At 49.7% G+C, this 16,115-nt stretch overlaps 1 protein-coding gene across 1 annotated transcript; it reads right to left on the reverse strand.

The window, feature by feature from the left end:
* Window positions 1-2,206: 2,206 nt before the first annotated feature.
* Window positions 2,207-8,564, reverse strand: LOC140331856 (leucine-rich repeat-containing protein 24-like). The gene is made up of 3 exons (XM_072413189.1): window positions 8,466-8,564; window positions 6,076-6,244; window positions 2,207-3,606 (listed from the first exon to the last, which is right to left on the reverse strand). Exons 1-3 carry the CDS (start codon window positions 8,562-8,564, stop codon window positions 2,618-2,620), a joined length of 1,257 nt encoding a protein of 418 aa, XP_072269290.1. The 3' UTR covers window positions 2,207-2,617.
* Window positions 8,565-16,115: the final 7,551 nt, after the last annotated feature.

Consider the following 16,115-nt stretch of genomic DNA (forward strand, 5'->3'; position numbering starts at 1 on the left):
GCCCCGGATTCTGATTGGGTACACACTTTGCACCTGGACAGGTGAGTATAGATCGGGGGAGGGGTATTTACCACTGACAGACCACTTACTTTTATAAGAAGCCCCCGCACCCAATGCCTGGAGATCTGTACACCATCAAAGGCCATGGGGGTAACAAAGGTAACATAGGGGGTAACATAAAGGTACCATGAGGGGTAACAAAGGTAATATGGGGGTAACAAAGGTAACGTAGGGGTAACAAGGGTAATATGGGGGTAACCTGGGGGTAACATTGGGGCTTTTCATTCCCCCGGACCCTGGAGGATGTGGGCCCAATCCGTTGTCCTATTTTTCTGCTTTCCATGCTGAGAGCTGTGCGGGGAGCCCGGGGATTGGCTGCTTGTCATGTGACATCCTGACCTGTATGTGGCCCTCAGGGGCCAGGATCTGCACACAATGGATTCCCTCCACTTCCTCTCTTGGTGACCCAGGACAGAAATTTATTGGGAGCCCCCCTCCCCCTCCATCCAATATTTGACCAATCGAAGTCGTACAATTCATATTGAGGAGTTTTGACCAATCAGATGCTGAGGTATGGAATCCATTTGTGGTGATTTGATTGACCTAATAGACCGGCCAATCAAACCGGGACCCCCTCAAATACCCCCCCCCCATTATACATGGTCACATGACAAGCTGGACCCCCAGCAGAATTTCCTCAGATTTCTGTACAATCCTAGAGAAACGTTTCCAATCATTTCACTGACCAATCTCCCCCAACACCGAGCTCAGGACAAGCAAGTACAGACTCGCTGCAGCTTCTAATGTACATTGTATGGAGTGATAACCAATGACAACCAGGAGAGGAGCCAATACACCCGTGTAAGACTGGAGAGGGGGCAGATTTCATGAGGGGGGAAGTGAAGGGCAGATTTTTTAGAGGGGGGGCTTTACCCCCTTTATGGCCCCAGCAGAAAATAAAATTCTCAGATGATAAAATCTACCCGCAGTATTTCTATTTTACCACTAGATGTCCTCAGTCTCCCAGAGTGAATGATACCCAGCATTATTCACTCCACTTCCCCTGAGCCTGGACTGTCATTGGGTTCTGTCACTGTGCCAGCCAGAGCTCAATGTACCCCCAATAACTGGGGGGGGGGGGCAGCCCATGGGGCAGATAGTGGGAGGGGCAGCCCATGGGGCAGATAGTGGGAGGGGCAGCCCATGGGGCAGATAGGGGGTTATTGTACATGGAAGAACACGACCAATCCGGGGGTCTCATGTATGGTGGGGGGCGGGGGTATTACAGGGTGTTTGCCCCAAATACCCCCACCATACAGGGCATTACCATTACCCCGCACCCCAGGTACAGATTTCTGGGGGTTCAGTTTTTATGGTGGGCATGTATTTGGGTGAATATCATTTAGAGCTGTGTTTATCAATCATTTAACAACATATTCACCCGACATTCCTCTGACATTCCCCCATTTGTTGGCTTTCCTTCTGTTGGTTTACACTCTTTTTCAATATGAAAGGACAAGATTCATCCAAAATCTGTTCTGCAATGGAAAACTTTCATTCCGTTTATAAGTCAGTGAATGCAGAGTGCTTCGGAAATTCCCCCAACATTCACCCATTTTTTGCCTCCTTTACCCCAAGTGAGAAATTTGTAATATAAAATGAATTTCATTTCCAGCTGAAGGAGATGATGAATCTGTTCTTTTATGGTGAATCTTTGGTGCTCAGCATCCCAGTACAAAGAGCGGTGAATGTGCAGAGTAAATATTTAGCATGTTGTGTTACAGCTCGGCCGGGTGTTTACATTAAAATTCCCCATAACAATACACAGGGGCCCCAAAGGGGGGGAGGGGGGGGGGGGGGGGGGTACAGCTGAGATTTCCTATAAATTGGCCCCCAAATCCCCAATCTTGCTTTGCTGCCAACTCTGCCCAGGACAAGCTGTAATGGCAGCAATGAGTGGAAATGTTATCGGTGAATCCCGGTCTGCAATGTGGGAGGATGTCTGGAACCTCTATTGGTCCCCTTAAACTGCTGATCGCCCCACCGGCACCAACCTGCTGGGGCACAGGTGAGCAGGGCACAGGTGAGCACAGGTGAGCAGGGGACATGTTTGGTAATGGCAGTGAATCTGGAGGGAGATCTTTCCCATCACAATGAATTTTTTCACTGGAAATCTCATTATAACAAAGTGGATTTCTGGGATCTGTTTGTAATTTTCTCTGAAGAGTTTGATAGAAAACCCCGGATTGTGGGGACAGCCGGGAAGGAATTATTTCCGATGTACTGGAAGCAGTGTTTGTCCCCCATCACAGCAATGTGACATTCCCGGCCCTCATTCACCCGTCTTTTCACCCATGGTCTCTTGGTGTCAGACAGAAAGTTCTGCCGGTGACAGCTGGGCCAGTGGTAGATTTTGGAGGTGAATGTCAGATTCCTTCCATGGAACCTCTGCTCTTCCAGCTGCCACTATACCGGGCAAGAAATGGAAATATGAAACAACTTTCCTAAACCTTACAAAATGTTATTAAAATTTGCAGCTTTGCGGGGGAGGGGAGGGGGGGTCTCGCCCCTTCGTCCTCAACGTATGAAGGCCAAAACCTTTCCTTCTTTTTATATTTTAGCAATGGATTTCATAGGCAATTTGCTGCTGGAAGAGAAAGCCCTGGTTTATGAAGAGGTCGTTGATTGGGCGCTCGTCCTCCGGCGTGGCGTTATGCGTCAGCTGGTCGGCCAGATCAGGGAGCTCGGTGAAGCTGCTCGTCCCATCGCTGTCCTTGTAGGTTGGGAAATGAGCTTTGTTCCTGTCTATGACAAACATTTCGTGGCCCCGCTCATCCCTGTACTCTTCCAGTTGGGCGAAGGTGGTCGGCCCGTCGGAGTAGTCATTGACGTATAAAACGTTCTCGTCCTTTTTGGCTTTTTTTCTCTTGTGGTGTTTTCTGTAAATCATCACGATGAGCAGCAGAGCCGTCAGAGCTAAGAGTGAAATCCCGATGGCTATGGCGGTCTGCGTGGCCATGCTGAGAGAATTAAACTCCATGCTTTCCATGTCATAGAGGGGCTCCTGGCTGATATCCACCGAGGTGTAAGAGCGAGACTGCTGATTGGACAGATTGACGCTCAGGTGGAATAAGACTTTAGCCGTGCCGCCAGGATTGGAAGCCACGCACTCGTATTTTCCAGCATGAGAAGGGGTGATGTTGGTCAGATACAACATTCCGCTCCCAGAGTCCAATTGTTCACCAACGCTGCGCTCGCTCAGCTCAAAGGTTCTGCTGCCGGTGGACTTTGCGTTCATTCTTGTGGGTCCCGAGCGAGCGTGGGCCACCTTCCTCCAGGTGATCAGGGGCTGGGGATAGCCTGAAGCCCGGCAGGAAACCCGAAGTTCATCCCCAAGACGAGCGCTGGTCTCCATGGGCTCGACGCTGACAATGGGGGGAATGCAGATGAGGCTGTTCCCGGAAATGTCCAATAGACTCTGGTGGGACAATCGGGGGGGCTCCGAGCAGATCAGCTTCCTATCAAAGGAGGTCAGGAGACGCTTCCCCTCTTCCCTCATCCAGGCCCGGAGCCAGTGCAGGGCGCAGTCACATCTCCATGGGTTGTCTAGAGAAACAGAATACGGTCAGTTCTTATCAATCAAAGGGTTCCCAATTCTAGGATCAATACGGTGGTGAATGTTGTGTGTATTGTGCTTAGCCAAGTGTAACCATCTAACTCTGTTCTCTCCAATATAGGACTATGATAGGACAATACTTATCAGGTTGTGACTGTAATAAGGGGTGGGGGTGTGATGGGTGCAGCTGTGGGTGTGGCTGTAATGGGGTGTGGCTGTGACAAGTGGTGGAGTCATAGGTGTGATGGATGAAGTTGTGGGTGTAGTTGTGACAGGGTGTGGTTATGGCTGTGGTAGGGTGTGGTTGGGTGTGGCTGTAATGGGGTGTGGTTGTGAGTGTGGCTCTGGTGGGGTGTGGCTGTAATGGGGTGTGGCTGTGACGAGTGGTGGAGGTGTGATGGATGAAGTTGTGGGTGAAGTTGTGATGGGGTGTGGTTATGGCTGTGGTAGGGTGTGGTGGCTGTGGCAGGGTGTGGCTGTGATTAGGGGTGTGGCTGTCAGTTCTGTACTAGAGAAGTGGGCCAGAAATAAACATTAGCTATACGGAAATATAGTTTAAAAAATCTTTCCAGCAAATCTAAGTCACACAACTTTGGATTTGGGGTTACTTTGCCAAACTGCACAATCAAGTCCTGGACCTCCCTACAGACACAGTGCAGGGAGGTAAAGCAGTGTGGTCCAGGTCCCGCCCCGGCCTGTAATTAACCAATGAAGTCATTGCAATGTATTCTTGTAAGCACTGGCAGCATTATATGAGTGCTGCCCCCCCTCTGCTGTGCAGGATATTGCAGGAGGAGAATATTAGGCTGTTCATTCTCTCCACACCTGACAAATCAGAAGCCTCGTCATCTAATATTTCATTCACCTAGATATTCACTCACACAGGTAGCAGGTGATCGGGATTCATGGTTTGTATCATTCTCTGCAGGTTCTGCAAATCTTGGATTTGTTTGGGATAATCCCAAAATGTTCAATGTATGGGCAGAGGAGAATTCTCCATTCCCTGCGTGCTAGGCATCGTTTCTTCGTGATAATAAAAGGGAATTATTCACCCACTGATGGCAATAATTCCTTCCCTCTGCCCAATGGACATCTTACATTACAAAGTTCAGAAATTGTTTCCTGTCTGCCTCCCCCTCCCCCGCACAGGGTTTATGAAGCGGAGATTTGCCATTTTTACCCTGACATTTATAAACGTCGGCGCTCAGAATGGCAGCGCAGGGAATGACATTTATAAACGTCAGCTTTGGGCAAAGTGAAATGTAAAAATAGCAAAAATAAAGCGCTGCTTGTTGTGATTGGGAATGTGCAGATTGGAATACGTGCGTGCACAATGCTGGCCCGTTCCCTGTACATAGGTGGCACCGCGCTGGCTGCACATGGCACTGCCCGGCCGTCTAATACCACACACCACCAATCATAATATGACATTGCTGTGTGACTGACCAATCAGCAGGGAGCAGAGCGCCACTTCTTTGTTCACTTTTTATATAACATCAGTGATGATCAATGCTCTGATCACTGTATCATATATACATTAACGTGGCCCCATTCACTGGAATCGTTATGTATGGAAGTGGCACCCCGGGCCCTAATAACTCCCATTGCAGCTACAATACTATAAGTAACAGGCTGCTATAATAAAGTGATGGAAATATCGGATCTGATCCCTATTCTGTCATCGGAGATCCCTGAGATGGTGAATATGCAATATATCGTTATGATATCGGTTCTATGTGAGGTGACAGTCAGTGGTTTCTATTTATTTATAAGGAACCGGGGGTGACAATAATAATAAAGTACAGAGGAAGAATAAAATGTGCGCTACTCATAGAGTAAATAATAAGGAAATATAACGATATTGTAAGCACAAAGTATAATATAATAATAATAATAAAGCACAGAAGATGAAGAAACATGGAAAACACACCAGCCATACAAGGACATCGGAGTCACTCCTATTGGTCGCCATATTGTATATCCGGGGACAAAGACCAGGAGTTTTGCAGCCGTTAGGATTCCACAGACCGGGATTGGAGGAATGATGACCATTATGCCAGTATGGGTTCTTTAGGGACAGGCACGATAGAAGTGAGGAGACCTGCGTCCAATAGTCAGGAGCGTGCACAAGACGTGCACAGAGGAGCCCAGCTGTGGGCAATCACGGAAGTTTGGGGAGGAATCTACAGAAAGTTTGGCTTACCACGTACCAACAGGACAGCAGCTTATATTTAGGCTGCGGGGCATGAGAAGTAATGGAGCCGGGCTTATTATATAACTTTGGGGCAGCGATGATTGCGGGGTGATCCCATAACTCTGCCATACTCACCAGGTGATCTGATCGATTCGTTATAAATTCCTGCGGCTGTATTGGGATTGCTTGGACAATAATAAATACATTTTCTATTCAGCAGCAATGAGGATCGGAACATGGAAGTGATATGCTGATCCCGGCTCACCTGTTAGTCGCAGCACCTGCAGGCTGATCAGAGGGTGCAGAGCGCTGCGGCTTATTGAACGCAGGTTGTTCTTGCTGAGGTCCAGCAGTGCCAGCGAGGATAACCCAGAAAAGGCCTGGTCCTGGAGAGACTCGATGTGATTCTCCTGTAGGTGCAGCTCCTGCAGCCTCTGTGAGTAATACAGACAATGGCAGATTAAACATCTCACTCACCTGGACACCTCTATCCAGTAACAGGTTGGCCTAACCTGTGCAATGTTTGGGTTAGGGGCGGTCAGATAATGGGGCAGAAGTGTTAGGGCAGATCGGACAAAGGATGAGGCAGAATTGTGTGGATTGTTCAGTGGTCTGAGGAACCGGATCATAGAGCTGCACCTGAGCTCCACCTGAGCTCCCCCTGAGGTGAGGTCAGCAATGAGAACTTTTACAGCAATAATTCCTGCAAAGTCTGGGCCCTTCCTAGGGAAATGGGCCAATCAGAACCTTCACATTGGCTCCATCAACCAAGATTGTCAGCTCAACAGCCAACAGATACTTGGGGTGTCGGCACTATGGGGGGGTCAATGCTGCTTTATAAATAGGGGGCCCCTCCCCCAACTCCAAACACCTCTCACCCCCGGGGACCAGGCAAGTGGGATATAAATGGACCTTATATAGCGCCAACATATGCTGCGGAGTTTCATGTGGGGGACTCCCTTGGGGCAGCTGACCCAGGGTAATTATTACGCGGTATGTATATAGCGCCCGCATATTGCGCAGCGCTGTACAAAGTCCCTAGTCATGTGACTAGCTGTCCTTCTGACAATATAATGCCCCCCCATAGTCACATGTCATTATCACAGTCTAAGGTGAATGTTGGGGGGAAGACAATTCACCTAACTGCATGTTTTTGGAATGTGGGAGGAAAGCTGAGTACCCTGAGGAAACCCACACAGACACGGGGAGAACCTACAAACTCCATGCAGATATAGTCCTGGCAGAGATTCCAACCTGGGACCCAGCGCTGCAAAGGCCGGAGTGCTGCCCACTGAGCCACCGTGCTGCCCATCTATCCCATCAGTGTTATGGGGGTTCTGAGTAGGAGGGACCCCCCACCATGATCCAGCCAATAAGCCGCTTGGAATGTCCAGCCAATGCAGAGCTCCCCGACCCCCCCCCCCCCCCCCCCCCCCCCCCCCCCCCCCGTCACAGCACTCCTTATTTCGGGTGACTCCTCACTTCTGTGTGTTGCAGGAAGGAAGCGGAATTTTCTCAGTCTCTTCCCCAATGATCTCAGTACAACATTGTAGCTTCATTACTGAGACACAAATTATTATATAATATTATTCCCGGCCTCCAGTCAGTGACTCTGCCTAGGCTAGCATTACATTATCAGTCTGCTGCAGGCAGGAGGAGGCATTTCCTCAGTCTCCTCTCATTGTTACATGACGTGTGAATCCAGGAAGATAAACTTCCGGAAAAACCGACACTGCTATTGGTACGAAGGTTTTATTTACAGGTCGGCAGGATGCAGTGTTATCTTGTGTAGTGTTGTTTAGTGTTGTGTCGTTGTGTAGTGTTGTGGTGTCAGTCTCTTTATTGGAGATGTGTGTAGAAGGAATTGTCTATCAATGCTTTGCCTGTACAGTCCGGGCCACACACAGCTCTGATTGGCTGGAAATGAATCTCGGGTCCCTCAGACGTCACTCCGGGGTCCCTCAGACGTCACTCCGGGGTCCCTCAGACGTCACTCCGGGGTCCCTCAGACGTCACTTCGGGGGCCCTTAGACATCACTCAGGGGTCCCTCAGACATCACTCCGGGGTCCCTCAGACATCACTCTGGGGGCCCTCAGCCATCACTCGGGGGGCCCTCAGATATACCCTTGGGGGCCCCTCAGACATCACTCCGGGGGTCCCTCAGCTATCACTCCGGGGTCCCTCAGACATACCTCCGGGGGCCCCTCAGTCATCACTTGGGGGGCCCTCAGCCATCACTCCGGGGCCCCTCAGCCATCACTCTGGGGGCCCTCAGACATTGGTGACACCTGGCAGAGGTGAAATGTTTCCGGTTCTGCTCCATGGAATAACAGCTGCCGGGAAGGAAATCGGGATCCTCGGGAATCTGAAAACTGGGGAACAAATAATTGGTGAATAAAGGTGATGAAGTGTTGGGGGGCTTTCTGGGGGTGTCCAGCTTGCTCCTCCCCTTTGTACCCCACAATCTGATAAGAAATATCACTCCTTATGGCCATAATGGGGGAGGGGAGGCTCTGCTGACTCCATCCAATCAGGAGCAAGTAAAATCCTGTTTGTAAGATGTCCTTGCATGTGATTGGTTAGTTCCTTGCACAGTGAACTGTCACCACATTCACTAAGCTAAGTGAATTGTTTCTCGCACGGTGAATATTCACCTTGGTGTGAATCTGTCTGGTGATTCCGGCTCTGACCTCACCATTGTTATTCCGAGTATCGGGAATTCGCTCCATTCTTTTATTGCTTGGGTCGGCCATGTTTGTTTATTCCTTCGGGGACCTCATGGTCCCGTTTCCTGAATTCCCTACAAATCCCTGAGAAGCTCCGACCTCCCGGGCGCTCATTGGAGGTAGCGGTCTTGTATCCGCCCCCCGGAGTATCTTACAGGCAGCCAATAGAAATGCCCCAGCTGGGTACAAGGTAATATCTGGGTTTGCGCTTGGTGGTCACAAAGTGAATCTCTAATCTTCTCTAAGCTTTGCTTTGAGATTTTCTGATGCTGCGCAGTGATTGGAGAATTGGAATGTTACGCCTGTATACCTTAGAACCTGCAGCGAAATATTCCGCACAGAATTGGGGCAATGATATCCCTGGTGCTGACTTCATAGAATGAAAGATTTGCTTCAGGCAGAATGTAAAATGTTCAGGTTTGTGCGCTGAGCAGACGCCGGTGGAATATGGCTCCGAGGGGAATCTGTCCATCTAAAGCTTTGTCAGTGCCGACCCAGCTGCACAGACCCAAACCTTTCCATGGGGGAGGGTGAAACGAGAAGTATGGGAATCTTCAGGGTTACAGCTGTGACAATGGCTGTGCCAGGCGCTGACCCAGATTCAGCTTCTTCCTCATTATCACAATGGCTTCACTGGCCAGAAAAGATTTCATACAGCGTGGCTCCCCGGGGCCCCTCCTCTGGCCCCTGTGTTCTCCTTTCTCATTAATGTCCTCCTCCATATTGGTGACCCCATGTCTGTATGGAGGGGGCTTTGTACCCCGGGGCACAGTCATGGGGGGCAGAAAAGGGTCGTCACCAATCTGTGACAAGGCTGGAATTGCCCAATTATTCGCAATGTCTCTGTGTGATGGGGGATTACCGGGACCCCTCACTGGGGACCCCTGAACCCCAATATTAGTGGATGATCTACTTACCTTATTCTTAGTTTCTGCTGGGTGAGGGGTGAATGTTTTTTCACCCTGATTTGATCCTAATTAGAAGTTTTCATATCTGGAGTAATGAGCGGGCTGAGGACAATGTGAGATTTGCAGACTCGGTGCTGCAGGTGAATGTTATTCAACGTCTGCTGCATTCCCTCCTCCAATCTGTGGCTGTCATTCACTCGCTGTCACACGGGGCAGCACGTCTCATACTTCTGTAAAGGTGGCCCCTGGGGGCCCTCCGTGTGTCCATTATCGGAGATCTGCCCCCCATAATGCACTCATCTATGAGGAGCCAGGACTATCGATTGTTACAATAAAATGATTGGTTGGTGTGAATCTTGTGAAATCTTGTGAGCTGCAGATGTCCCCTCGCCTTTCACCCTGGTGAATGTTGAATAAACTGAGTGCGGCTTCTATTAATTACATCCAATAAAATCACCGGATGCTCAGCAGCGCCCCCCGGCTCCGCAGATAGAGGGCTCCGCAGATAGAGGGCTCCGCAGATAGAGGGCCCCTGTCCTGTGTAATGAGCAGAGCACAGAGGGGAAAGGGTTAATGAATATTTGGGTTTCCCATGGTTTTCTATTTCTCACTGCAAGAGATTTCCCCTGACCCGGCCATACGTGTCATATGTATGTAACATGTAACTGAGGCGTGTAGAGATGGAGCCATGGGGGCTTCTCCGAGCATTGCACCGTCTGACCTTGGGGTGAATGTGCTGGAAAGATTGAGAACTGTGGTGAATGTTTCCCACTGGTGAATAATCTTTCACCCAGTAGAATGATGGACTTCTAACCCTTCCCAGACTGATGAGCAGCAACAATTCATTGCCAATGTCTTTCCTCCTCGGCATTGTAGTGACACACACCTGAATGCTGCAACCTGCCACTAGAGGGCGCCACACTGACTGATCAATCAATGCATCTGATTGGAGCACCCGGCTGATACTTACCCCCTTCATTCCTGATATACAGAACCTGGGAACGGACGGGGTGTACTTCCTTTTTCCTGACTGTATATACCATATAGGAAGTGTATTGTCGGAGTTGCACCTTATACGCATTGTGATGAATTCCGAGATTCACATCCCGTGAAATAATAACACAAAGCCCCGAATTTTATTACTTTGTAAGATTGAGAAATCCCAAGGTGAGGGGAACTTAGTATCATTATACAGGATTCATATAGCGCCCACATATAATGCAGCCCTGTACATTACATACAGGTTACAAATGACAGACACCGGAGGACCCTGACCCGAAGAGCTTACACTCTAGGAGGTGGGGGAAGTGTCACACAATAAAACTTTTAGTAGCTTTATATTTCGTCTTTCAGGACTTTGCCCCCACCGGGATGACCATGGCAGGATCATGGGGTGTGATGAAGGGTGAATGAGCCCATGGTGAATCATTCCTCCCTGGTTTCCATTGGTGTCTGTATATGATAATGGTGGGGATCAGGCTGGAGGCTTCTTGGGACCAGCAAAGCGCACCACAGCTTGTAGCCAATCACGCGGCCAGAATTCACCCGTCACCTCCAGGAAACAACCCAACATCCGCTTCCCGACTGCTCCTATTCAGCTGAATCGGGGTGATTGGGAGTGCAGTAGGGCCCGCGGTACAACGCTGCAGGTAACCACAAAATGAAACGGGCCCTAGAGACAAAATGTTCTTTGTACATCACTAGGGAATATGTTGGTGCTATACAACAAAGAAAGTTTCTGCATTGAGCTGGCAGCAGGGTGACTTTAACTCTCCATCTGCACCTAATGCCAGGTTTGGGCGGAGTGACCCCTTCCGTCAGTACAAAGCCCCCTATGGCTCTGGGGCCCGGACGCGTCTTCATTCAACCTGAGGAATAAATGGCGGGCGGTGACACGGAATAAAGATTCACCTAATCCGCCTTTTCCTCGCCATTCCCATGGATGTCAGCTGGGAAGTAATGCCGGACACATCAAATACTCCGCACATGTATCACGCTCCGCAGAACCCCGGCTGAATGAGCGGAGGACAGAAAACCGAGATAAAACCATGCGGGAAGAGCGCCAACAGACAATAGTGTGAATTGTGGGTGAATCTCGCAGTGACGGCGCTGACACAAATCCATCAAAGCATATTTGTAGAATAAAATATATAAAACACATTAATATAAAATAATAACATTCGTATAAAGCATGCACAGCTTATGGCGGTACTCCGCACCCCAACACATTGCTATGGGCACAGGACGTGGGGGGGAACATTCATACCCAGCACACATTACCGCATGCTGAGGCAGTGATCACACTGTCAGTGGGGTATTTATTGCTGCTGCATGCCAGGGAATCGCAGGCGCCCCTGACACTATATACGGCACGGGGAATGAATCGGGGCACGGGGAGGACCAATCACGGCTTGTAACTAATGCACTCCTACATACACAGCCAGACAAACGTACGACCAATGCACAGCATACGCCTATGGGCCTTAGCCCCTCCCCCGACGCGTTTCGCCTTCCGGCTTCCTCGGGATTTTTGGAGACTAAACAAAGCGAAATAATGAAAAGCGAATAGAAAGTCAGATACAGAAAAGAAATATTTATACAAATGCTACATAACCACCCGTATATCATTATTATATAGCGCCAACATATTACGCAGCGCTGTACAATACATAGGGGTTACAAATGACCGGGACACAGGGGGAGGAGGGGAGGACTCTGCCCCCAAGAGCTGACAATCCCGGAAAACCTTTCAAACATTTATCAGGGAGTGCAAGGGTGAAAAAGGCAGTGAATATGAATAGATTTATACATTCACTGTGCAGGGTGGCAGCCATAGGAAGCGGCATGGGATCACATGATCCAGCCTGAACGGACCAATTAGGTGCAAAGGGGCCCTCGGGGTTGTACATTGGGATCCCATTGGAATGACAATATCCGTGTCCTGCGTATCTCCCGTATGATCCCGCAGTGGGATTGCTCGGAATATTTGGGAATAATCGTTCTGTTGTCGGTGTGTGAATCTCGCAGATATTCCTCCACCCAGAATAAGAAGCAAACATGATTGGGCCCCGGCCTGCCGGCACCATACATAGGACGATATCATTGTTAGAATGTCATTGGGGGGTCCGACAGATTTCTCCTGGAAGTTGGATTACTTTCCTATATCGGGGCCGGCGGGGTTCCCCCGACATTTGGCGTGTTTGCACCGGGTGATTTGGTGCCGCCATATTGCAGGTTGCCGGGCAACAGTGACAGGACGGCGATATCGGTGACACAAATACAACCTGCCCCGACACCGAATACCCCGCATGCAGGGAAATGTCTGACAATACACCGGCCAGATAATAGGGGCCCGATCTCTGAGCTGCGGCCCCAATGTCAGCAGCTTCATGGGAATGTGGATTCACCCAACAAGGGCGGAAGGGGGAGGGGAGTGGGGCGGACAGGTGAGAGGGGCAAGAAAGGGAGTGTGGCGGAAGGGGGAGGGGGGGTCATTTAATTCATCCCAATTATTATTATTCATTCAATGGGTGAAATTAGCCGGATTCATTTCAGATTCACATTCGGAGCATTGTGACCGAGTACAAAGTGCGATACGAGATAATTATTGTCATCAGACGTACAATTTATTAATAATTGCTCGATAATTACCTAAAGGGCCCTCGCCGCGCGTTGTGTGAAAAATAACATTCACTTAACTAACTTAACATTCACTTAATCCCGCCGGGATTCTCAGATTTATGTGACGGGAGCAATGTCACCGTTCTATAGGCCCATCGCCGGGTCACATGATCAGCGCACTGTACAGACTGCCCAAGGATGAAACTGAACCCAAGGAATCTTTCATGTGAATAGATTCACCAATGGTCACAAAGGATGAAAAAAAATGTTGCCACGTGTTGTTCCCATAAAGCTGATGTGACCCCCTTGGTGCCCTCTGTCCCCCCCTGGTGGTTGGCATGAGGTGTTCTTACATTTCTGGCCCCTCAGATGGCACTGGGCCCCCCGCATGGCATTGAAGCTGGCAGAGAGATGCCCCTCCCCCCGGGTGCTCTGAGGCTGGCGGCTGATTGGAGGCCGGGCGGATTATATTCCTCAATCCAGGGAGAATAATATGCGGAATGGTTCGGGGCCACGCTGGGTAATTACCCCAATAATGTGATTCACCATTCTGCCACTCACTTGTATCCCGCCCCTCCCCCACTAGCACATGTATGTCACAGAGAAACAGCTGTACATTCACCTATGAGGGTTCCGCGGGGGCGGGGATAACACTGATAATAAAAATGTAAATAGGAGAGGCTCCGCCCCTCTGACCCTGGCTGTGGATTCTGTGCCCTCACTGGCTACATGCTGAATGATTGATAATGGAGGTTCTATGAGTGGCCGCCTCGTGGGTGGAAAAATCTCACTGACATTCACCAGCATATTCACTCTGTATATAATAGGATGAAAGTGTAGTGGGGGAATGCAGACAGAGATCTGTGGGGCTCAGGCTCCGAATGCTGAATCTGCAGACTTTCAGCACCATGGAGAGCTCCGGCCACAGAGTGAATATGCCAGTGAATGCAAGGTGAAAGGGGGCCGTCACTCATAGAGCCTCCATTATCAATCATTCAGCAACAATTAGTGATGGGAATCTTACACTCTGACAATTTGTGCCCCCCCCCCCACACACACACACACAGATTTGATGTATTTATATCGCTGGCAGAGGCTGTAGCGCTGGACACTGACAATCTCTGATCTGTCGCTCAGCCCCCCCGATGACCCCCCAACATCTGAGATGTGATTGTACAATAAATATCTGACAATGTGTGGGAATCACAAGACTGGTGTTAGAAAGTGTTAGAAGAATAATGGAAATGTTTTACACCAAAAGATTCACCCAATTCTGTCATGTGACAATGCTAAGCTTCAATCGTAAGTAACTGGGAATGTCCACTGCTGGAGGAGACAAGAAAGATGAAAGCACAGCAAGCCACTGACCCAGCAAAGTGAGGAGCATCAATGTTGGGGGTAACAATGATACCCCCCAGTCCCGGCCCTGGGTTTTGGGGTGATCGCTGTGTCCCCGGGCTGATATATATTATACATTTATACAGATTTAGGGCTTTTGTCTTATAATCATTATCAGGGTGCAGCCTGGGGTGACCCCATGGAAGCAGCTGGCAGGATCTGAGGTCCCTGCCATGGCACTCCGCTCGTTATTACTCCGCCATTCATTATTATAACGGTTCCTCCGCTGCTCTTTGGCTGGTTGGAGTTCCTCTGTTTTCACTTTTCCTCTATAATTAACTTTTCTGCCCAACACTATCAGCGCGCCGTGTGCTCGCCGTATGTGACCGGACCGTAGGATTCTGCTTCTATTTCCACAGCGAAGAGTGCTGGGCGTATAACGTGCAGCACCGTACAACCCCTCCGGGGGGCGCTCATGCCAGGGGTAATTCTCCTATTGTATGGGCCGGTTATGGATTATCTGTGTGGCCCCTTTACTATGCATGATGCCATCTTCCTCCAATAGCGGGGCCCCTGATGCCTCTTGTTTATTCTGCTGCCATCCTTCCAGGTCTGGTACATTCACACACCGTGAATCTGTTACATTTTGATGTATTTTGTAGGTTAGTTATTCATCTTCCGTCATACATTAGCTGGCCACTGATTGGAGAGTTCCGACCCCGGGGGTACAGATTGCCCTCAGTGGCCCGGCTCCCCATACGGCACCATGATTATTATTGGTCTCCCTGGCACTCTCTGCATTGGCCGCTCTCATATTGGAGGTCACGGGAGGTCACAGGAGGTCACAGGAGGTCACGGCTGATGGAGGCACCGACATTTCCTGGCATTTCTGTGGTGGAGCAGAGAGGTCAAAAAATGTAAGATAATTGTACTACAACCCCCATCCCCCGACATTGGGGGCCCTTTCACCATCACATGAGCATTGAATGCAGATTATTGCATGTTAGGAATGCAGCGCGCCACTCATCTCCTAAAGCCGAACACCGACCAATTATATTTATGTGGGGAGTCACAATGCTGGCACTGCCCCCCCCCCGTCATGTGAAATACATGTGGGTCATGTGCTGGTCATGTGAGGGTTAGCCACTGGATAGAGGACAGTACTGCAGCCCTCCGATGGTGGACGCCCAATGGGTTTCTTCCAAACTCAGGATCCGGTAAATTCCTCCACACCGGGTTAGAGCACCAGAACCAGAACCAGAATGGAAGCTCCCAAACCTGCAGCTAGGTGGGGGAACCAAAGTAGGGCCAGAGGGTCCAATCATTGTATGGTGCCCGGGGGTTGGGCAGGAATTGGGGTGAAGACAATTGGTTGTTGGATTCCTCTGCCAGGGATCTCATAACCCCAACATTCCGGGTCCCATGGGGACCCAACCCAGGTGAAGGATCTACAGATATAGAAATACTCCATAATAATAATATTATGGCCCTGGGTTCAGGGCCGGGTCCCCCGCTGGGCCGGTAGGAGGTGGGTGAGGAATCCAACACACCCAGAATAATGGATGGTGAAGGAATTCTGGTGGGGGAATGATGGGTGAATCATTGTCTGTGAATAGAAGATATGGCAGAACAGGAATGAGGTGGGGGAATGATGGGTGAATATTTTATACCATATTATTATTACATCATACATTATTATCATCGCGTTATA

This window comes from Pyxicephalus adspersus, chromosome 5 (genome assembly GCF_032062135.1).
Source record: "Pyxicephalus adspersus chromosome 5, UCB_Pads_2.0, whole genome shotgun sequence".
NCBI lineage: Eukaryota > Metazoa > Chordata > Amphibia > Anura > Pyxicephalidae > Pyxicephalus > Pyxicephalus adspersus.

Excerpts from the sequence above, each read along its gene's own strand:
- LOC140331856 (XM_072413189.1), bottom strand. The coding sequence starts at position 8,564 with ATGGCCGACCCAAGCAATAAAAGAATGGAGCGAATTCCCGATACTCGG. Across the intron at positions 6,245-8,465 it reads CCAGACAGATTCACACCAAG|AGGCTGCAGGAGCTGCACCT; the intron begins GTGAATATTCAC and ends TATTACTCACAG. Across the intron at positions 3,607-6,075 it reads GCAGGTGCTGCGACTAACAG|ACAACCCATGGAGATGTGAC; the intron begins GTGAGCCGGGAT and ends CTGTTTCTCTAG.